The following is a 25,944-nucleotide window of genomic DNA, read 5'->3' as shown; positions in this document are numbered from 1 at the left end:
TTTACTGTGGAAATGGAGTACTTTTTTTTCTGTTAATAACTTAAGATCTAAAGGGTCTAGATAAACCATGAGCACATCAATAGATTCGTGAGCGAGAGAGTTTTTGATTGCATTAGTTAAAATTACAATTGGAGCATAATTTATGTTGAAAATTGAAGCAAGTACCCATTTTACCCCATTTTAGGAGTGAAATAATTGATTTTTCATATTTTTGACTTGAATCCGTATTTCTACACATTGAGACGAAGAGAATGAGTGGTCAAACTTGAAAATCGGACAAGTTTGATTTTTCAACCCCAAAAAATGGCAAGTGGTACCCCTTTCCATTTTTTTTAGCCAAAAAATAAAAGTACTCCGATTTTAATGATTGAGGGCTCATTCTCTTCGTCTTGATGTGTAGAAATGCGGAATCGAGGCACAGCCCAAGAAAATTCACTTTAACACCCTTAAAAACGGGTTATACTAAATACAAATTACGAATTATCATCCCCTTGACTTTAAACCCCTATAACTCATGAACGGACGGTCAAAAAACCTTTTTTTAGATATGTTTTGAAAACCTCAGAGTCTAAGCTACACATACAACTTAATGAAAAATGCGAAAAAAATTTATTTCACCCTCAAAATTGCCAAAATACTCTCGAACTCTAAAAAAAAAATATGACTTTTTTGTATTTTGACGAATTGCCACTTGCCATTTTTTGGGGTTGAAAAATCAAACTTGTCCGATTTTCAAGTTTGACCACTCATTCTTTTCGTCTTGATGCGTAGAAATGCGGAATCAAGTCAAAAATATGAAAAATCAATGATTTCACTTCTAAAGTGGGGTGAAATGGGTACTTGCTCCAATTTTCAACATAAATTATGCTCCAATTATAATTTTAACTAATGCAATCGAAAGCTCTCTCTCTCTCTCACGAATCATTCCTGCAATTGAATAAAATTCTTAAGCAATCATAATACTAAAACTCCATACAATTTCTATTGTTTAATAAAAAAAATGCTACTAAATGCGATGAGTGTAATGATAGAGTGTAGTCTAATGATTGATCACCACAAGAACTATTTGCAGAGGTATAAATAAATAAATAAAGAAACCTATAAAAAAAGAATCTCAAGAGATAGAAGACGTAATAATTCAATGCATCGGACAGTAGATAGACAGACATTGATCGGCAAAGAAAAAAAAAAAGGAGATCGTGAAGTCATTGAACGGTAGATTCAGCTTGATGCTGCTGCATATATAGCTTAATTCTCGTCGCGGCAAGAGGCCACGGTGCCGCGACTTGTGCTCGCGTGTTATGTGCATTCGCTCGCGTGCTCATCTGGGACATTGACTGCATGGGAATTTGCATAACGAAGCAAGCAAGGCTTCACAAGTCATCCAATAAATGATTCTCTCTGCTATATACACGCTGGAACCTCTGCTCGTTGTCGATCATATTCGTCTCATTTTGATTTGGTCTCCACAAAGTCTATTTCGATATCTCGCTCCCTTCATTTCTATATATACCTATTGATTGATCTAGAAGTCAAGCTTGTTTAGTATTCCAGCAAATATTTGTCCATCGATCCAAAGTGGACAAAGTCTGTTATTCGTTAGTCGATTTTATTCATTTATAGATTAAATTAATTTTGAACATTATTTATAATCTGACAATTGACCGGTTTTTGTTGAATAATATAAAACAATTAATAATTTACTACTGTTTTATTAACTATCCATCAAGAAGTTATTATAATGGGATCGATTTTCAAAATATTATTGTCAATAAGACTCCATAAGATTCATAATAATTAAACATTTTTTATAACAATTTTAAATTGTTGTAAATAATTGAAAGAAAACTAACAATGATGTCGTAAAGTTATGAATTACAATGAAAATTGGAAAAAAAGACTCGATTATGGGAATGGTAATTTGGTCGTGGGGACGCAAATACTTTGTTGCAATAATTCACCAAATTATTTATCGATTATGAATCCCTAAATTTGATCATTAATTTACCAATATGAATTTTTATTCAGTAAATGTAATACATATGCGTTAAACTTGATTGAAATTCGTTTCTTAAATCGTGTGATGTATAAATCATTATCACGAATGGCTATCGGGGTACATCTAGACCTATTTTACCTAATAAATTAACAGTCGTTTAAATATTTCAAGAGTTTTGTGGTGCTTGAGATAATTTTATTCCGTGGAAATAATATTCTGCTGTTGCAATAGACTGAAGATCTATTATTCTGCTGCATTTATTTACTCAGTCGATTGTATTGACTGATTTTTTCTGTAGATCCAAGAGAAATAGAGATAACTGTAGCAACAAACTTTTTATCTCTTACGTTAACTGTATTTTTTTTCTTTTTATGTAATTAAAGGAATGAAGTAAATAGTGTTTTTTTAAGTGCATGAGGTAAAAGTTAACGAAGATTTTAGCTTTCGCAAAAACGATGTCAAGTTTTAGCTGATGAAACTTAACGAGCGAATAAAAGGTGAAATAAATAAGCGTAAAAACTTACTCAGAGTTGCATTATTAGCTCGTGACTGCTCTGTCTGTGACCTAAGTAGTCTTAGTCTGTTGAGCTTGCTTTGCTGTTGGTCAAGCCGATGTCTCAGTCTTGCCAGTCTTTCTTGCTGTGCCGGTTCCTGGGGAATTCAATTTTTCAATTAAACCATTTATAATTTAATATCGATTCTAGTAAATAAAGCTTTCTAATACTTTATATACTTTCTTATATTAAAAAAAAAAGAATTAAAAAAATTTTTATTTCATTAGCAAATATTCTAAAGTAAGAAAGATTAAATTTTTGTCACATGAGGATTATTAATTTCTTAATGAACTTGATAAATGTTTAGCTTTCAGAAAAAAAAAAACAATAGAGAAGAAGATATAATTGATATAGATTTCACTTGAGATAAAGTATAACTATTTTTCAAGAACTTTTTTAATGAAAGCAGATGGTTTGGATTCTTAATAGTTAAGATTCTGATGCATAGTTTAGAATGCATTTTATTAGTTAAAGAATTTTAAATATTTTGCACATAACAAGCTTCTCTTTACATAAATAGCAGAATGAAAAATTCACTTTTGTAAGTTTTTTTTACACATTTCATTAATCACTAAGGTGACAACAGTTTTATTTAAATTAATAGACACTTTTTTAATCATTTTTTTATTTAAAATAAAAATCATAAAAAAAAATTCAACAAATAGATTTTATTATATTATTGAGTTTTTGAAACACATTGGCTTTTATATTTAAAAACAATATGATTTCGATAGAATTTTATTTTTAAATTAACAATTAAAAAGTATTTTTCAGACTTAAACAAAAGCTTGTTTACTACACTAGAATTGCAAGTAAATAAAATATTTTTTTTTTCAATTCTCAGTTGAGGTAAAAAAAAAGAAGAATAATTGTTTTTTATGCAATAAAAAACCAACAATTTCATTAATAAATATATAAAGTTAAAAAATAAATATACATAATGAATTAATAATTTAAATCCCTCTCACTAAGTTACATGTTGCGTTATTGCATTTCGCAGTTATGAGGTAATTATTACGCACAGTAGCCCCATTATTTTTAATTATTTTCAAGGTGGTAATTAAATTCGTATTCATTCTTTTATATACATGAGATAAAGAATGGAATTATTATTTATTTATTTATTTATTTTTTTTTAGATAGTGGGGTATTTATAAACGCATAACACTCCAACAGAATGATGTGTTTTAACTTTCAACATAATACTACACTTTCACGAGAATTGAAACAATCGTAAGTAAAAATAAGACAATACAATGGTTTTGTGAAAATTGTGTTGAAACAACAAGTGTTTTACTTATTGTAAATATACCCTGGTAATAGTGTAAATATTAATCGAGCATATCATGCTATTTTCCTGGTTTTTCATTTTCAATATTGAGTAACGATTTTATCACAGTTTATTATTATTATTATTATTATTATTATTATTATTATTATTTTTTCAATAAAAGAAATGATGGTAAGATAATATCGATAAAAAGAAAAAAAGAAAATGAAAACAAATAATAAACTCGGTTGAAATGAAAAAGTAGAAACAATTTATCATTACTGTTCAATCATGAGTTGATGAGGATTCATCAAGTCACAGTAATTTTGACTATTTAATTTTTATAAAATATTAAAAAGAATCATCGAATCAGTAGAGATCCGGCATGAAGATTATTCAAAAGGGAAACAAAGACTGCAATCATTATATATAATGAATACTCATTGACATACCATGATCAGACCTTAGCAAGGAAGAGCATGGAGAAAAATAATTAGAGCTTTCCTGAGTCAAAAAATAAGACTTATTGATTTAGACATAGCTCTTTAAAATAAAATTATTATTATTTTAATTCTTAAGTCAAAGCCAGGTCTTAACCAATAAATGACCCGATTTAGACAATTTAAATTTGGTTTTAACGTATTTTAATGAAATAAAATTTTTTCTATCAAAGTTACTAAGTTGAAAACAGGTTTTAATTATTAAGAGGAATACAAGATCTTCTTCAAGTCTAATTTCAATAACAAATAAAAATTCATTTGTTTTAGCTACGCGGTAATAATTTATCAATAAATATTTTTTTAAATTAATTTCTAAATTTAAATAAAATGTTATTCAGCCCAAACAGTTGACGTGGGACAATAAAATATTTCTCATGGTACATGGAAAAAATGTGATACAAGGACTTGATCCTAATTACCGAGAAGAATAAGACGTGGATCTGTGTGATGACATTTCATTAAAAAATGCATCATACCATTGTTGGTTGTTATCGAGTCAGTGGATAAAAATTGATTGTGATAATGGACCATAAGTTAATGAATGATGATTAAAATAACTCACCTGAGCGCCTCGAAGCACGGCCAGCCGGGCTTCCCGTTGCTCAAGGAGACGTCTCTGTAGGGTAATCTCCCGTTGTTGCCTGGCTGCCATACTTTCGAGTTCGCTGAGTACCAGCACAGCTCCACCCCCGCCCACTGGTAACTGAAACAGATCAATTTTATTTCCTCATTAATTACTAACCTCAAATATCATCAAATCGTAATATGACATAATATAATACATTACTTGATATTATTATTAATCCTCACAAATACCATTAATCAAATCAACTTGAAATCAACAACAATAACAAATCCTCCACATGAAAAGTTAAAAAAGATTGATAGACTTTTTTTCGAAAAATAATTTTCCTTTTCTTTCACTTTATTTTGGGTTTCTTTTACTTATCCATCTATCATCTTCACCGGAAGATAAATCATTAATTATTGCATTTAATTGACCACCATTACAATCCTTTGGACAATTAAATATAATTATTAGTTTATAGTTCAATTAAATGCCAACAGTAAAATTACTAATTTACTTGATTATAATGAAGGATAAATTCTCTACATTTTATGGCAGTAGTATTAAGGGAGACAAATTTTCGTGAAGAATATTTTTATTCTTAGCATTTTTCAAATGTGACAACTAGATGTTGACAGAACGGTAGCATTATAAAATTTTTTTTAGGTTGAATAAAAAGTCCGGCTACTATATGTCAACGTAAAGGACAAAGCAAAAAATATCTCGAGGTGACGATGAGAGAGAATAGATGGTTTTATATGGTCTAGTGTGATAAACTACCAGCTTCCTGAGGTCCATCCGATGCGTTTTCCTCTATATGCACATAATTCTTGTGGTTTACACATCATCTCGACAATTTATGGACTAGAGTATGACAAATTATGATCCTTGTAAATTTAATTCTACTTTTAATGGCATTATTAAACTTGAAATAATTGTTAAGTGTTATTAGAAAACCATAATAAAACATTTCTGATGAGTATAAAAAGGAAAAGAGTTGATGTTTGTTACTACAATTATAGTAGATGCAATCAGTGTATGGTAATTTTTATTTAAAAAAGATTGACATTTTTATCTTGTTAGTTCCCATTTTCATAGGTTATCTCAATGAGACTAGGATATAACAAGGATATTTTCAATCTTGTTTTACATTTATTTTTTTTTTCAGAGAATTTCCATCAGAAAATAGCTTTCATAAGTTGAGATGTTTCTGAAGCTACAAATATTTGATTGATGAAAATTTTTAATATAAAAATAGATAAATGCTTTTATTAGTCAGACATAGAGTAAAAAAAAAAACTATTCAATGTTTGAATCATACATTTTTCGCTCTGAACTGCATGCTAATTAAAACTACTACGAATCAGTGAATATTTACTGATATCCAGTGCCAATCCAATGACTGATTCATTCAGTGTTAGGATTAGCACTGGCAATCAGTGAATATTCAAAACCACTTCATTTACTGGAACTAATTTCTTCAACTCTTGAGAAATAACTTGAACTATAATAGTGGATGTAAAGATAAGATGAATGCACATATAGACCTAGAAAGTAATAACACCTCATGATTTAGCTTATATTCATTACTTTGAAACACAAGTTTGATAAATTGGCATACAGTTTTCATAAAAGCTCTTCCTCAATCCAAACTTTCCCTCATGGGAATAAACTTTAGTAGAATATTTATAATAATATTGAATCAAGTTCAGATGAAAGGGAATTATTTTAAGATCATTCTTTCTTTAGTTAGTATCTTTTACACATTTTTTTGTCCATTTTTGTATGTTTAACTCATTTGATCAGGTTCTTGTTCGTTTCAAAGCCACTTGGAATCACTTCGAAGACGAGAGATGTTGAAGAGAAAGAGTAAAACCACGTGGAGAAAGGGAAGATGTGGAATTTCAAGGTCGACAAGGTTTTGAAGCAAACGATAACTGCGGTTTGCCGCAAAAAAAATATGATTAATAAAAATAATGTTTATATATATAGAACTATCAAAAAATAATACCATTAAAATTACCTGTCTAATTATTTTGTTAAAATTTTTTTTTCCTTTACTTTTTTAAAATTAAAAAAATATTTCACTCCAACTCAATACAATTAATAATCAATTTAAATCTATTTGTAATTCATTGTTTAAATTATTTCAATTGTTCGAAGAGTTTTATAGTTAAAATCAATTGGCGGAAAGTGCTTTCTAAAGAGATCTTAAAGTCTTTAAATAAATGAAAAGAGAAAATTAAAAACCAATTTTAGATCAGTTTTTCTTCTAAAGTTATCTTGAGAGACAATTATTTCATTACTTGTGTTTTTTAAATATTTTAAATGAATTATTTATTAATGGAGGTAATATGTAATCAAATAGATGAAACAGATGATAAATTTAAATGTGACATAGGAGATGTTTTCATGAAAAATGACACAGGGGTGGTACTTTGGTGTGTATGTAGTAAGATGGGTTACAGCTGAGTTCTCTTATGTCGACCTATGTGCTTCCTGATAAACGAGCACCTTTATTGAAGTTTGCTGACAAAGACGAAGAACAAAAAGAGTTTTGAGATAGGAGCAATGTACTTCACTTATATACCTTTTGTAGAAAATCTAATTTCTTTTCTTTACTATTTTTTTTATACCATTAAATCACATCTGTTTCAATGAAAAAAAGCTACTCTCTTCTAGTTCTAGATATCTAAAATTTGTTATTTCAAGCATGTTTTATCAAGTACTTTGTTATTACTCCTCGTACATTCCATAAACTACTTCAAAGTCTTGGTTAATTTTGAATGAATTGATTGAGAAAAGGTATTGTATTAATATATATACTTATTTTCATTGCATGCTCTTGTGAGCTTTTGCAATTTCCGTGCAACATATAATACATAACTCAAAAAATACAAGAAAATAGTCAACATTCAAACAGTCTTACTTCACTCTCAATCTTACACTCATTACAAAGATAAACTAGGCATCGTTTTATTATTCTTTAAAAGGTATTGGATTAATATAGTTTGAACAAAAGACTCAAATTTAATAATATAGAATCACTAATTAACTTCCTATTAAAAAATTATTCTAATTGAGAAGATTTTTGAAAATCCTTACATTTTGAAACATTTAAAATTATATTAGAAGATTTCAAAATGGTTTTAATTTATTGAATTATTATGATTATTTATTCGATAAATATCAATAAAATGTTGTTATAAATAACTTGATGTGTTAAAATAATTGTATATTGTTGATAATAATATAAAAGTGTATACTATTATATTAGAGGCGTATTTCTAGAATTAAAGTGGTGAGTTAGACGGATAGTTTGACATAATAGATATGCCGTCACATCTCTTGATAAATCTTGGATTTCCAAGGGACAAGAAAAATATAGTTTCTAAAGTTTTTCTTGAGAATTAGAGATAAAAGTTAGTGAAAAATTGTCAAAAGTTTATGTTTATGTACAATCATCATCCATGGATTCATCCATTTGTAAAAACTCATATGGTCTTTGTTTATTTTATTATTTTATTTATTAATTTTTTTTCATATCAAAACAATAATCTAGAAAATTAATAAACTGTCATCAACAGAAAATCAACTATTGATTGTTGTTTGAAAATTTCATATTAAATTGATTAAAAACTTAAATTGTCACAACAATCATTTTATTTCTTCTATGTATTGATTTTAGAAGCCATATAAATTCTTGAACGTGTAATAAATAGTCTAGTGGAAGATGTTATCTAGCCCCAAATGTTTATTTAAGAAAAATCAAATCCTAAAATAATATTATCAATTGAATTAAGATTGGTAGTTCAGTAGCTACGTGTAAGTTTTATCAGTGAACTTGTGATAGTTCAAGGTTCAATCATTTTTTCTAATCGGATTTGTAGGGCAATGTATGATTGTTTTAGTATATTTATTACACTCAAAATAATTCTGTTATAATAATGATAATAACAATAAATATGAATCATATTTTATTTTAAAAAATTACGTCATCTTAAGATGATATTTTTTCTTAGTTTTCAGGATCAACATTTTCTTTGTTAAATTCAAGAATTTTAATGCAGAAGTTATTAAAATTTTATTATCAAAATAATAATAAAAATGTAAAGTAACATAGTCTAGATGAATCATCCTGTTTTTGACATAAATTTTTTTATTAGAAAAAATTGCAAGGCTGTAAAAAATTGTCAATTATCTTATTGTTGATGTTTTCTTGAATGTAATAATAATTATTGTAATAATATTATAAAATAATGTAACAAATGGAGATATTTTAAAAAGAAAAAGTTTATTAAAATTAATTTTGAATGAAATAAATGTAAATCAACATTTTTATATGTTTTTTTTTTAATTCGTTCAATTTATTGGTAGATTTATGAAAAAAATTATGAAAATATAAAAAAATCAAAACTTATAATAGTTTTGGGACTTTAAATGTCCATATAAAGGTATGTATTTAAACTTCCTTTTGTTAAATTAACAGAAAATTTAACCTTCCCTGCATATTATTAGGATGTAGGGTGGTGTGTAAGATAGACTAATAACTTACAAGACTAAAAAAAAAATTTATATATAATCCGGAAATATTTGTATCTAAAAATGATAAGATATTAATAACATACATGAAAACTTTATTAAATGGCTAGAATATCTCTAGCTTCCAAGTATTTACTTTTCGTAAAATTAATAATGAATTTCTGGAAGATTATTTAATGTTAGAATATCTCATTTTAGATGACTATCTAATTGGGAAACTTACGGTAATTTAGGAAATATTTAAATTAAAAAGTATCTATAAATATCATTGAACATATACAGTAGATATATCAATTCATATATTATGATTATTAATCAAATTTAATTTTTTATTTCTATTTTAAGTCAATTTGTCTTCACATACAGTATTCCATAATTGTTTAATATTCATTACAATTCCACAGGAATATTTACAAAGTCTAAATGAATCTCATTAAGAGAATAATATTTTTATGATTTCTAAATATTATCCTACAGTCATAGGCTCCAAGTATTTACTCTGGGTAAATGTTCCTGTCCGTAGTTACCAATTTATTTTTTTCATTCAGATAATTTGAATAAATAAAAAATTTAATTTATTATGTTATCATTAATCGACAATAAATATGAAACCACAAGATAATTCTTTTGAGTGTAATAAATGGCCATCTTTCTATTAAAATAAACTAAAAGCCTGAGTAAATGAGGGAGTGAAAATGTTACAATAAATAAACCCATTATGACTCGAGAAATTCTGCGAAATATGTACTCACTAGAAATGGACCTCATTTATGTTAATGACGAAGATTTTACATTTTAAAATAAGGTTAAAGAGATGGTAGATTTACTTAGCATTACAGAACATCAGTGTATACTTTCAACAATATTTTTTTTTTTTTTTTAATCTAAAATTTTCATAAATCTTTTAATAATGTGTATTTTATTATTCGAATCGTTGATGAAATTATATCAAATTGGAGGAGAAAGTAAATATGGTGATGTGAAAAATAAAAAAAGCACCGCCCTCTGAATATGAGGAGCAAATTTGATACCTAAAAGATATAAGTTGGGGTCGAATTTCAATCATCAACATATGTCTTCGAACAGAAAGTCATATCAGTAAGCTTTTCGATGGTAAAGAGATGTATGTTCTGCATAATTTATGTCCGGATCTATACATATGTAAACAGACATACGAGTAATCATAAAGCGGAAGACCAGACGATTTATATGTGAACATGGATAAACCCAAAAAACATTTGATAGACGAATATATTAGTAGTTTACTTAGGGATTCTTCTTTTATGAATTATGCATCGTTTATGAAATATTTTCTAATAACAACCATTGCATTTGAATTAACTGAATTTTAAAATAAAATTGTTATTTCCAATGGTAAGATATAAAAATATTTTTTAATGCATCGAGAAAATGCATGCATTAAGAAGTAGATTTAAAAATTAATTATTAATCATTGAATTTATTTTAAGAAATATTTTTTATTGATCAAAATTAATGATTTAATTAAAAATGTAAAAAAATGGATGTTTGAGTAACATTTGAGTTCAAACAATTAAATTATAAAGATAGATTAAATTGTTATTATAAAAAGTAATTTTAAATAATTAATTTATGTATTATTTAAATGATAATTTTGATTAATTATTTTATAAAATTTCCAAATTGATTTTTTAATTGTTTTGTTTATTTATAAATAACTCTATTAATATAATTTGAAGTATTTTCTATCTTTAAATTGAAGAATTATTTATTTATTACTTTAAATATCATGTAGCAACCTTTTATTCCATCCCACCTACTGCACTGGGTGTAGGCTAAAAGGAAGTCATCTTTTTGATGTCTTTGAAATAATTAATAACATCCCACATTTATATCTTTATAAATCGTTCCATCTACACTTTTCTATTTTAGTTATATTCTCACGATCAAATTCTTCAGGATTTTTTTTTTCAATGCTTTTATAGGAAAGAAGGATAAAATGGAATGATGAACGGAAGATACAAATTTAGAAAATCCTTACAAACCTACAATGTCGTGATTACTGAAAAAAAGCATTAAATGGAAATAAAAGAAGGATGAGAATATCTGTCTTTTCAATATATATATTTGTAGGATGGATTTAAGAAGTAATTATCTTTTCTTACAACCTTTTGCGTTTCCTTCTTCTGCTACGCTTCTATTTATTCCGATCTCCAATATACTTTATACTTTTCTTAAGTTTGATTAATGCTTGAGTCGATACACTTTGTGGACTTTTTTTTTTTGAAGATCATTCAGAGATTACAATGAAACGTATATTTTTAGAAAAAATAATTATTTCGAATATTATATTATATTTTAAGGATATTTAATATTATTAATATTTGATCAAAAGCTATTCTTCATGAAATAAAATGAACAATTTTTTTTTAAATAACTAATTCATTCATTCATTAATAAAATAACTTTTCTGTAAGTGAATTCACTTGATATGATATTGAATCAAGTTATTGAATAATTTAAAAAATAATAATTATACGTAGAAAATTTTATAATAATTTTATAATAAAAATTCCTATTTTGGTAATTTTTGGTAATTTTTACCTAGTGAATCTACAGTAAAATTCATCAAAAAAATGGAAAGTTACTAGGTTTTAGCTATTTTTATTTTTAAAAATATTATACTCAGAAAATTATACTTTTCTCCCTAGGTTAAAAATGTACTATTTTTCGTACGGTCCAATTACAAAATATAAACTGTTAACTATTAACGCAATTTAATCGGTGATTTTTTTTAATACGTCGCTATGGAGCCGTACTCTCATACTTTTTTCATAAGACAAGATTCATGTCGTGACCTACGACCTATGTTCTAGTTAGTAAAAATTACCAAAAAAGTAGTAAAATTTTTACCATCCAGAACATCACTTTTTACTAAGTCTTTTAGCTTAGTAAAAAAATTTAGTAATTTTTTTTTACTAATAAATTTCACTGTAAATTGGCTAGTAAAAATTACTATAAAATTTTATTCGTGTCCCTATGAGAAAAAAAAATATTCCCTAGCAAGAGTAAATTTTTTCAAACACCCTAGTAAAAATAAATGAATAAGTTCGAAGGAAGTTGTAATTTCGTGTCGGTAATATAATAAACCTACCTCATTTTTATCAGGAAGCAAAATCGGTGTTTCAGATTTAGCAATACCAGGTCTCTTCTCAACTGTCAATAATCTCGTTTTTTTTTTCGACTCGTCACTTTGTTCAAGTTTCACTGTTACAGCTTTCGTTTTGAATTTCTCAGCAGAGTAGACGCAAGTAAGCATTTTCCGTGACTCTACTACTTCAGATACATTTCCTGATGTTGTGTACAGTTTCCGTTTGTATAGGACAACAATCGTCCTGTGATATTACCTTAAGAGTCTATTATATAAAGCCGTAAGGTCTGTATTAGACTTGTCTTGTCGAAGGAAAAAAACTGATGGTATTATACGGATCCAGAGAACCAAAAAGTCAGATTTATTTTTGAGAAAATCTACAGAGCTTCTATGAAATGAATTTTCAACGGCTGGTTAGTTCTCTTAGTTGAGCTCTTGTATGTAGTTTTTTTATTTCCGTTCCTTTTATTGCATCATAAAGGGTCGTACTGAACAGTCAGTTTGCCATTTTTTTACGGCCTGTACATGTAGACCTGTTGATTTAAGAGATTTACTAGAGAGAAATATTTCTCAATTTTGAACAGACATTTTTTTTTTTTTTTGAAAAATTCATTCATTTCAAAAATAAATCACTTGAAAAATTTTTGCTTAAATGAATCTTGAGAGAGGAAAATATAATAAAATAAAAATGTGATATGAAATTTATTGAAATGAATTAATCGACTGAAACCACTTAATTAAATGGTAATTACGAAGAAGTAAGACTGAAATATTGTAGCAAGTATATTAAAGAGAATGTTTAACGTGTCTTAGACGATATAAAAAATATATAAAGCTGTACTAAAACGTCATCGATCTACTTCAAGCGTGGTCAAACAAGAATCCTGAAGTAATATGATGATGAGTTGGTGCATTCTTTTTTCTCTTGATACCGTCACTGTTGGAATGCAATCTTTAATCTTTTATTTTATCAGATTTCATCAAGTATATTAGTCTCTAGTAATCGTTATGTAGTTGATGTATCTACTGTTATTGTTTACTAATCGATACTTTTCTATCTACTACGTATCAAACATCACTACATATTTAGATATTCAGATTCCTATCCATCCAATAACATCTTTTTTTTCTCACGAAATATCAAACGATTAAATTATGTTTTTTTTCTCTCTATTATAAAAAATAAATTAATAATAAGGTGTACTAATCACTAATTAATATCTCAAAGAGTGTTTTAATAAATAAATAGTCATTAAAAAATTATAAAAAGTTGTTTTAAGTCGTAAAAAAAATTATAATAAACCTGATATAGTTAATAGCATCTTAATAAAAACTATTTTATTTATTTATTTTTTTTACTATTTGTTGTAAATCTTTTGTTGAAGGATATTAACTGATAAAAGCTTATTAATTATTGATTAGTGATTCATTAGGTTAAATTTAGTTTGCCCAGATGGATAAATGTTTCTTCATAATAAATTAACTTGTTAATTAACAATAAACATCTATTAAATCCCAAGAGAATTAAACCTCTAAAGATTTCAAAAAGGATATACTAGTGTATTGAGAAGCTAAAGTTTAGGTTTCAATTTATAAATAATTAAAAATTATTTCGCTTATTTCTGGCCATTTGATATATAATTGTACGTACGTATGTTCGGTCGATATCTCGAGAATCACTGAAGATATCGACTCCAGACTAATTTCATTTTAAAGATATTTATTTAACCAAAATATGCAGCTGGACAAAAATAGGGAATTTACCTCATTGTTTTTTTATCAAAACTCGTTAATTCATTTTAATATTCTCAGTAAACTCTACTATTTACTCACTCGAATAAATCTCATTACTGTCATTAATAATCAAATAAAATATTAAATAAACATTTGCAATATTTAGTAGTAACAATCCAAAAGCAATAAATGTTGAAGGCTGGATCTATCATTTTCGAAATTATTATTTCAATTATTCAAACTTTTAAATAATTTCTTTAATTTTTTTACCCTTAATAAATTCCTTAAAATATCAACATATCTCTTTTTGAAGTTTGATACAATAGGATGGACAAGGGAATTTGTTTTGCAAATATTCTACGAAAGTAAATAAACCATGGAGAGTATGGAGTAATAGGATGAGAATTACGAAAGCATGAAGGGACAATCTCACGTGAGGAGAATACGTGAACAAGTGTAGACACGAGATAATGGTAAATGTAAAGAAAAGCATATACATCAACTATTCAGATATGTATATGTTCCTAGCGGTTATATTTAGCAGACTCATATCAAATTAATAAAAATAATAATCAACTAGGAAATATACTGATGATTCACGTTGATTCCATTTTTTGTATATTCTTCTCATTCACTAACTTCATTCATCAGTACGATATATGCATGTAAATAGAAGCATATATTTTGTTGATACAGAGTATTTTTTTTCCATTGAATAAAAAAAAGAATAATTTTACATACATGAATAACTCATGTCTAGAATTTTTATGAATGAAGTTGAAAGCAAAGTTATTTTATCAAAAAAAATCTCAGATTCGATTTGATATCGATTTTTTTCGATTTCAAATATTTAATTTACTTTTAATTAATTAAAATTCAATTAAAAATGACTAAAATACCTTCCGAACTGACCATTAATTTTAGCGTAAAAATAATTATGATAGAACAATAATTTTTCAAACAATTCAGTGCTACACACACACACTTTAAACGCATTTTACAAAGAAAGTATGGAAAGTACGAAAAATTGCAAAATGACCTTTTTTGTAGAGAATTCAATTTTCTACAACTTTTATTTGAAACTTTTTTTTATTATACCCGCCATTTTCGAAATATTGCGGAAAAACTCATTTTTTCACGGTTTCGCATTTTTTTTGCAATATTTTCTGCGGACTCAGAGATCTGATTTTTTAGAAAATTATTGCTATGATGTTTATAACACTTTCTACGGTGGTTTCAGCTATCCACAATGGTCGATTTACAGTTCAATTAACTCGACTATTATAATGGCATTCAAAAGAAAAATTTTGACACAAATTCGCAAAATCTACATTAAATGAACTCATAAAAATATTTTTATTTTTCCAAAAAACATAAAAGCAAAGAAAATTCAGTGAACTTTGAATATTTATTAAAATGTTAAAAATTTTTGAAAAATAATTAGTTGAGAATATTCACGTCTGAAACAATTTTTTCATAACTTATAAAATGTCAAGCATTCAAAGATTAAATTCTCGACATTAAAATACTCTTTGACTTTTTAATTTACATTAATGTCTCGCAAAGTAACCGTAAAATAAATCTATGTCTCTAATAACATTTTTTTCTATTTTCAAAATATACTTAAAGGGAAAATAAGGAAATGAATATCAGAATATTTAGTCTTATTTATAAAAAGCTACGACTTTTATCATAAAAATCATGCTCAAAAAAAAAAATATCTTACGATTATTTATATTCAAAGTAAACGTAGATGCAGATTAAACAGTATAATCTAAGGTTCATGATAAGTTTGTACGATTTAAAAGTAAAAGATGGGGAATAGAGCTAAAAGAAAAGTCTCAATGGCGATGCTGAACGCGATTTCAGCTTCTTCCGGGTGGCCGTTATTCTACAAAAGCCATGCTGATATTCCCTCGAGTGGACAGCATCACGAAAGACATGATGGGACACGACTAGACCGTTAGCGAATAAACTTACTAACCATTCGTCCGTTTCTTGTTTTTCTTGTCTACTTATCCTCAACATTTGGCGTACTATGTTTCCTAACGCTTCAGCATCATAATCGACATAATTATATTTTCTCTAGAGCATTCTATTCAGTTACAAATCCACTGTATCAATGAGGAAAAATTTACATGAAAGAGAAGCCAACAGTGACGACGTAGAAGACTCATAAAAGAGATTGTATAAAAATTTATCGCGTGGGCGTTTGCGTGTCAATCGAACATTCTATTGCTTCTATTACTGATCGTTTCAATAGTTTTTCTCTTTTTATTTTTCTCTTTACGTACAAATCGAATGCACGCTATTGCGATATATCAATATATCTTGATATACGAATATTATAGTATTCTTATATTTCGAGTTTTTAAACAATGTATGTCAACTTCATCACAATAAATTGACGGAATTCGCTCCCAAATGACAAATTAAATTGCTGAGTAAAGGAATTTCCACTTGATTGCATTCAGAGATGTGACATTAGTTATTGCATCTGAAAGATTACATTTGGATCCCTTTTGTCATGGTCACAAATCAAAGTGAATCAATTGTTTCTTTTTTTTTTTTACTTATGTTTCATGAAATCGGAAATTTTTGGGATTTTCATCTATCAGTTGATAGAAAATAGGATTCCACGAGGGTGAAATAAAAATTTGAAATGTTGAAATATATTCCAGAAGTGTCATATATTGATGAAAATTAAAGTTTTTCCTTTATTTATTATTTAAAGGGTTTTTTTTTATAAAAAAAATTTTATTGTTAATTGATAATTTATTATTGATGACTTTACGACTGATCTTAAGTAGAGACTTTAATTTAAATTATTCTCTAATTTTAAAAAAATTGCAACCATTTCGGTAGGGTAAGTCCGGGGTAGATGGCCATACGAGGAGAAATAGAGAATAAAACTAAAAATTTGGCTTACGCATGCGTAGAAACATTATAATGCAAAATAATTAGTTTGTGCGCATGCGTAGTCCTTATAGTTAGCTTTTATTTCTTATTCCATTCAATTATGTGAAGGCATAAATAATATTTCAATTTGGTATAGGAAAGTATAGGGAATTGCATGTATAACCTCAAAAAAAAAATTAAAAAGAATCTGATACCATTTATGTCACGTAGTGTATAAATTACCCTATAAATTATAATACCCTAGTTAATAAAATAATTGATTGATTGAGAATAAAATAATAATTATTTAATAAAATACAATTAAAAATTTAATGCAAAGTTATGTTAACCTAAATTAAACGTTAAATTATTCTGGACAATATTTGCAAAAACAATGCATAATTATTTTATGGATCAATCGTCAGAAGCATCATGGCAAACTCTTGTATTTATCATACATTAATTAATTAATAAAAAAAAATTAATATTCTCCAGCAAATTACGAGTAAGTTGGATAAATTAATAAAACATACTTTACTAAATTCTACATAATATATTATTCAACATTCACTGTTACGTAATCATTTATTTTAGTAATTATAAGTTATCCTTTATCATTCTTTGAACGTAATTAACAACAATCATTTCATTTTCACTTATTTTAATTTAAAAAAAACTTTTAAAAGTAAAATATGTATATTTATTAATCACTTAATTAAATCTTTCTAAATTAATGAATCATTTTACTGATATTCTATAAAAGTTTTTGGAATGCATTTTATACAAAGGATGAACAATAAAAGCTTTCGTCTGGGATTTTAACAAATTGGAGTAATGAGATTATAATCATTATAATTTTTGTTGATAAAAAAAGTTTGAAATCAATTAATTCATGATATCAACATGAACGAAAAGAAAAATTGTAATATCAAATATGATTTTGATCTTTTTTATACATCAAATAGATTTGAATGCACTTCCAATAATAATCAACAGGTCAATGGAGTTGCACATATTTCAACAAACAAAACCCAGATACAGCATCTTTTTTGGATTTTATTTGAAAATGTAATCTCTCGACAAAGTGAATTTTTATTTATACTTTTTTAACTTTGTTTCGACAGCATATAAAAAGACTTTTATAACTAGAGACTTGTTTTAACATGGTAAATTTTCGATAAAACAAACCACCAAGTCATTCGACTGATAATTGATTTATACATTTGTTCCGTAAGCTCATTTGCAATGAATAATTGACTGGATTTATTTAATGCTTAATTTATGTGTTAAAGTTAGTGAATAAAAATATGAGAATCATTTGACTTTATTGATAAAATGTAAAATTAATATGATGATCTAGTGATAAATATTTAAATGGAAATTCCTCGAGAGAATTTGATTTATAAATTATGGGAAAATAGATGGTAACAAGTTGGTTGGAAAAAAAAGGTAATATTAATAAAAAAGAAATGATGAGTCAGTAGGCTGAAAAGTTAAGTCGGTAGTAGTATTAAAAAAGCGTAGACAGAAAGCAATTTGCTACTAAGAAAGAGCAACGCCTCATTTTACCACGAGTATAACGCACAATGACAGTAATGAGTAGAGTATTTGGCCACTTTTACTGAGAATTTGTAATTAACATTTTTTGTCACTGCTTTGAATGAAATATTTTCCTCTAAATTTCATCATTAAAAAAGAAAGAGTAACTAATGTTTATTTTAATTTATAAATATTAAAAAAAGATATAATAATAAATGTATATTGAAGGTAGAGTTTGTTTCCTTGTACTCAAGAAATTTTACGATGATATGTAAAACCATTGAATTTTTATGATAAAACTCCAAGAATGTATTTTTTTTTATCTCTTATCTTTCGTACTTTAATAAAAATTATTAAATAAAAGTAATAATAATAATACAGTATTAAATTCAATGACAAAAAATTTATTGGTAAATTTTTGTCATAAAATCTACTTTCAATAATAAATTTTATTTCGATTTTTTCCAAAGTTAAGTTATTCTTTTCTCCTTCAAACAAGTCGCTTTGTATAAAAGTTGTTCAAGATGCCACTCGAAATTACTGGAGAAAATAATCTGTAATCGACACGATAAAAGTTTATTTTATGTAAATGTTCTTGATGCGAAAAAAAGTAACTAATCGAATAGATTTGAATAATAAATAATCCTATGTTTATTGTATTTATTCCACTTGTTTTTTTTTTTTTGCTGATGGATAACAGTATGGTATAAAGTTTAAGTTTGCATTGGTATCATTTAACAATCTGATATGACGCCAATGTAATTACAAAGCATTTATAAATGTGTATTGGTTCTCTTTTATATCAATATTTCATTGATATCTACCTCTGAATAATACATCCCATCAATTATTTTATTTTTAAAACAAACTGAATAATGTTTTTAGTAGAATAAAAAAAAAAAACACACTCACACATTTTGTCAAAAAGCAAAAAAAAAAATTCAACTTTTTTTCCTCATCAATGTATTACTTCAAAATGAATATGGTAATCAACAAATCGATGCTTACAAGAAGATATATGCTTATTCTAATTTTTACAGTAGTTGAATTTTTTTATTTTAAGAAAAAATGAGTTTGTGATCATTTTTCAGAATTTAAGAATTTTATCTGCTCACTTTAGATCATATAAAATTTAGAAGAGACATTCAGAATATTGAACTATAATTATGTTGATAGATTTCAAATGAAAAATGTTCAATGTCATTTATTTTATTCCAATAATTTATTTTCTTCATCTCACTTAATATTTGATGGTAATAAGTAAAATAATTTTGCCATTCAAGAATTTTGATTCGTAAAAAAAATATAAATTTTTTGAGTATCCAGTGATTTTAATTAAATTAAATTAATCATTAACAAAAGAAAATATCTTTTTTGAAATTTATTATGTAAAAAGAGTGTGTAATAAAAAATAATCGATCAAAAAACAAAGATATATCAACTTTGTAAGTTTGTATTTAGTAGAATAAATAAACTACTGGTATTTAATTTGAATATAAACACCCTACAAACCTCATCTTCTGTCATAAACAAATAAAAGTCTAACTCCAGACAAAAGTAAAATTTTGTCAGCCCGTACTTTAGAGTGAAAACAAAGAGTAGAAAAAAAAAAAACAAATACTAATTACCATCACAACACTACCTTCAATTAAACTCACATAAAACATTTCCTGACGAAAAACAACAACGTTTTTTCCCTCAAATATACTTGCTTCGATATTTCCAAAGAAAGCGTGAGATAGTCAATGTGTAGGATTGATAAAAAGTGTAAAAAAAAAAAAATATATGTACCAGCATGAGATCATGATAATTAATGGTCGAGTTGTAAAACAACTTTTACGATAATTTTTGTTCACCTGATGATAAGAATAAAACAAATTGCTCTATTAGTGACAATAATATGAAACGTTTATGTTAAAATGTCAGATATACGCACGTATCAAGGAAAAGAAATGAAATGAGACAAAGTACACTAGTCAGTGGTTGTCGACGAACTGCACGTTTGCCGCGAAACATTGCGTTATCCTGAACCGGCGTAGCGGCAACCGAGGATGCCCGAAAATTTCCGAGGCCACCTAGATAAAGTGGGAGAAAATGCATCAAGAATGACGACAAGAAAGAACGAAATGCTAAATTACTCCATACTAAAAGCTGTTGGATTCTGGCTTTTTTAAAGAGCGTTTATTTTCTTAGAGATTCCTTAATTACATACTAACTTTTAAATATATATATTTTTTATGTGTTAATTTTATTGTAAAAACGATAATAACTGTAAACCAAGTGCATAAATACGAGCAGTAATTGAACCTAAAGTGGACAGATATATATTTTAACGTTAAATTTTTAGAGGTGAATAAAAATCAGAGAAACCGCTTATTTATGGTTCATGAAATTCATTGGCGATTAATGTAAGAAATAAAATTTTTATTTATTAATAATCCTTGGATTGATTTACATAAATATTCATAAAATATATAGAGAGATTTTAAAAAGGAAATTGTTATTATAACGGAGTAAAATATATTTAAATTCCATTTTTTATTGTTTTATTTCATCTAAATAAGAAATTTATTCATTTCCTTTTTTTTAACATTTAAATAATTGATTTCTTCCACAAATACAGGGTGATGATTAATTGATAATAAACTTGGGAATGAATAAAAAATAATTTTATTTTCAATAAAGTATATTTCATTTGTGAGCACATTTTTTGTTATATGAGCAATTTTTAATTTTCCAACGGTAAAATATTTCTCATTATACACTGAAAAAAATTGCCTAAAAACGAAAGCGAGATCTTTTTTTCTGCTATTTTTTTTATGCACTTTTGTGTTTCTATGTATCTGAGCGAGACAGTGCTATACGAAGCACCGTGCATTAGAAAAAGACACACATAGTGAAGCATAAATAATGCATTTTCAAAGTGTAAACTATATTTCTTCTCATTTCTTAAAATTTTTTTTTTTTAATTTCTCAAGAATCAAAACAATCAATTCCATTATTTCTTTAAGTTGGTGATTTTTCTAGTACAAGGAAAATAGTGGTTATTTCATAGAAAATAAAAAAAAAAACCTATTTATTACAAAAAAAAAATACTATGAATTATTGACAATAAACATAAAAAAAAAATTTTTATTCTTTAATTAAACGTAACAAAAAATTTGAAAAGTATTTATGTTATCTATCTTCATCAAGTCTTTTAATTTCTATCAAGTTTGATGTTCATTTATCAGAACATGCTGTCAGCTATCAATTAAGCAATAAATGAAATAGGTATTTTGAAATGTCTGACTTGTCTGCATATAATATGAAATTCATTCGAATACTAATCTTGAGTCAAGGCTCTTGATGATAATAATAATAATAATAATAATACATATAGATACTTTTATAACTATGCATATTACTTGGGTATATATGTAGCACATCCCCCGTAACCCTTGAATTTATTCCTCCTTTGGTACATATCAATGTATCCTTTGGTAAGGTTGGAAATAGGGTGATATCAAGGAAGCGTAAGGAAGCACGGATCGTCGCACTTTAAGGTCGACGTTTGTCACCTATACAGAACAATTCGCTTCAGAATCGGAACTACATAAAGGGAACGATGACATCAAATGAAAATGTCAGGAAAGGTAACATGCTTCAAAAGTTTTAAAAATGAAAGAAATAGTTTTAAAAAAAAAGGTAAAATTCGTTGGCAATCAGCGATTTAAAATCTTTCTTCAGTAGACGACTTTAAAATGAGTCTTATATATACATGAAGTGCACTTTTTCTTTATTTTTTGAATCAAAAAAAAATCTATTTGCAATACGACACCAAGGGATCTCTCGTTCGATTCAAATACTCAAGAAAATACTCTCTTGGATTTTATTAAATTCCGTATCGAATATCGGAGAAAAAAGTGAATATCTTAGACAGGAGTGAGTGAATTAATTTCAAGTCGATTCAATATCACAAATGACATGCACCAATAAGCTTTATTCATTATTATAAGGTTCATTTTAGAACACTAATATTTACATTTCACTAGTGTGTGTCAAGGAATATTACAAAGGATGTTGATTTTTGAGTCTTAAATATTTTTTATATTAAAAAAATACTCCTTTGATGAAATTTTTTAATTAAATGCTTAATTTTTAAATTAACCCATAGGTATTGATATATTTTTTAATTAAAAAAAAAAACATATCTTTGCTTTTAAAATAATTGACTACATTTATTGATAACGAAATTAAAATGAAAATTTTTTTAGAAGATAAAAATTAATGATTAAATGTAATAATTTATTGGAAATATATTGGTGTATTGGAGAGATATATTTATTTGTATATAAATTATTTAGACAGTTTCCTATTCAATTTGACATGACACTTATGAATAATTGTCAGCAACAAATATTGTTAAAAAAAAAAATGTATTTACTTTTCAAGGATAGGTAAAAAAAAAAAATTGAATAGATCTATCGATATTTCATTTATATCTGATGCTTTTAAAAATATCGTGAGAATTAAATTAAATAGAAACAATGATCTCACGGTGGTTACATTTAAAAAGCCAAGTTTCAAGGACATGATATCATTAAACGAATCAAAACTCAATTTCTTGCTGGAATAATTAATTCGTTCTTGATATTCCTATAGAAATGGTAAGATGAGAAAGTTAAATTGGATAAAAAACAAAGGAAGGAATAGCTGATTAAGAGTCTCAAGATAAATTGGTAATCATTTATAACTCATTATTTTTTCCTTACTACAAAACTCTATTCTTCTGAGAAGATATAAAAGTTTTCTCTCTCTCCAATAAAATAAAAATTCTATTCAACTCTTTTGCCTTTGATTAAAATTAAAGAAATAATCTTTACAATATATTTGTATTGATAAATAAATTTATAAAGGTTCAATAATATTGAGGAAATAAAAAAATTTCATTTAAAGTAATATTATTTTTGAAATGAACAAAAGGTAGATGACATATTAGAGTTTAACAAAGCTCTTATGTTCTCAATATAGAGAACTGTAAATGGTCATTCGGTGGTCTATTTCACTCTTCTCTATTCGATTATGTCTACTGATGAAAATAGATTACAAATCGCGACTAGCAATCGACCTGATTTCCTCCTTCATTTTCTCGTTCTGTTTGAACACTACGGATTTGCTAGAATAAACTTCTGAGCTGTATTGTTTGTATTTATGAATTTAAAAAATTCGTTATCACGCTTTCTCGTACATTAAAAAAAAAAACAAAACTTCTGAAAACAAATTCCAACGCCCATTAATCGCTTATTGTTATGTTTTTTTTTTTCATTTTATGAAAATTTTATCTACATCTTATATATTCATTGAAATTCATAATTTTGCTACATCACTATTATTTTGAAAAAAATTACTTATAACGAATTAAAATTATTATAAACAATATAAAATTGTTTTAGATCTCCCCGATCTTTTTCAATGTATTATCTTTTAATTGAAATTAGTCTGGAGTCGATATCTCCATTTTTAAATCTGTTGATGTATTTTTAATTGTCTCAAAATGTAAAGAAATGACAAAATTACGAATTTCATTACAACATCTTTCTAATAGGAAGTAAAAAATAAGTATTTTAATAAATAATAGTATTTTTAAAAATCATCATCTCGTGACTGAGTTATTATGAATCAACATATCCATATTTTTATTAGAAAACCAAAAAAAATATTTGTCCAATGCAAATAAGTTATTTTAATTAAATAAAGACATGGGTTTGCATTAATTATTGACAAAAAAAAAACAATTCTTTAATTGTTAGAATAATTTTTTTTTAGTGACTATGTATATAAAAAATGAAAATTTGTAGTTTTTCATTAAATAAATCTTAGTGTTATTGTCATTTGAAAAAGGAATTTCCAAGTAAAATGGAATTTATGTCAGTATATCCCTTATAATTTATATTTGTCTTTAGAATGAATTAAAAATAAAATTTTCCGAATTTTTATCTAAATACATAATTGTCATTAATGATATTACAAGCAACATAAATGTAATAGATGATGAGATATTCCACTGCTGAGGAATTTAAACCAAAGGTAATAAACTTGGTTTTTTTAAGAAAATATATATATTTACGTACATCTTAGCTTTTAAAGAGCAGGGGGCGTGGGAAAAAGAATAAGAAGAAAAATGCTACAAAACATTCCAAAGGGAAGAGAAAATCTCTCTACCTGCTGTCATTTAATCTTGCAGCCGTTTAGGTCTTTAGTTCATTTCTTTGAAAATAGTATGTATTTCTAAATCGACCACCAAAGAGAAAAGAAAACTGATGAAAAGTTACTTCTGTGAATATCAACACTATTTGTCAAGTCAAGATGCTTGTTTTAAATAATAATAAAAAATCATTCCTTTTCCACTTGTATTACATTACTATTATAATGATATTTGAGGGATTTAATTGAATAACAGATCAACTGATTCGGAGTGACAGTAATTAAAGGCATGTAGAGAAGTATGCGCGTATGAACAAATGAAACAAGAGATAATTATTCTCATACAAGTTGAGTTTGAGGACAATTACGAAATGACAACGTGATGATGGATCTAGATTTTACGTCACATTGTGTCACGCAATCTATGCGTCTCTCTCTCTCTCTCTCTTTCTCTTCCACCCGAATACTCTTCCGCGTGTATAGTCAATGCTTGTTGATTTCATGTTGCCAATGGTAACACTAGTTGTTCAATAACGGGCCTTCAAGTTGACATTAAAAAGTATGGTTTTAAATCTCAAATTACATGCATTTAGAAACGTACAAAAAATTGTTTTTTATTTCGAGTCATACCAATTTGTTGCAAAATTCAATAAAACTACATTTTAGAGTGACCCTAGTCATATTTGTATTTATAAAAAATATTAAAAATGTAAATAATTTAATTAAATTAATTAATAATATTTTTTTTTTCTAATTAATATTAACTCTAATTGCTTTTTACAATAATGTAATGCTAACACAAACTTCTTATGAAGTTTCAGTTGCTTGGATAAAAAAAAAAAATTATTAATACGATTAACATATTTTTATTTGTTAATAAGACCATAAAAAATAGGTCTATTTTATTTGAGCATGATGTCATGGACATGGATAAATATAATGACATTTATATGTATATGAATCTATTAGAACGAATCTAATATTTTACACTAGATTTTCGTAGCTTCTACAAACGTCCTTAAAC

The 25,944-nt window shown here is 26.4% G+C and overlaps 1 protein-coding gene across 6 annotated transcripts in view; it reads right to left on the bottom strand.

Annotated features, from left to right (window-relative positions):
* The window catches only part of ASPP (Ankyrin-repeat, SH3-domain, and Proline-rich-region containing Protein), a 55,747-nt gene that overhangs the window by 12,051 nt on the left and 17,752 nt on the right, over positions 1-25,944 (bottom strand). For 2 of the 6 annotated variants that reach the window (XM_035091293.1, XM_035091287.1), the window contains exons 3-4: positions 4,886-5,026; positions 2,524-2,650 (exon numbers count right to left, since the gene is read on the bottom strand). In XM_035091293.1, the coding sequence (XP_034947184.1) occupies positions 2,524-2,650; positions 4,886-5,026 (268 nt within the window). Of the gene's footprint in view, positions 1-2,523; positions 2,651-4,885; positions 5,027-12,566; positions 13,097-20,525; positions 20,724-25,944 lie in introns of those variants that run through there. The other 4 variants (XM_035091290.1, XM_035091291.1, XM_035091292.1 and 1 more) reach the window with 4 other exon arrangements.

This window comes from Chelonus insularis, unplaced genomic scaffold (assembly GCF_013357705.1).
Source record: "Chelonus insularis isolate UGA/USDA-ARS -01 unplaced genomic scaffold, ASM1335770v1 contig_88_pilon, whole genome shotgun sequence".
Classification (NCBI taxonomy): Eukaryota; Metazoa; Arthropoda; class Insecta; order Hymenoptera; family Braconidae; genus Chelonus; species Chelonus insularis.
The sequence above is the reverse complement of the archived record's forward strand: the minus strand, read 5'-3'. Positions and strand labels throughout refer to the sequence as shown.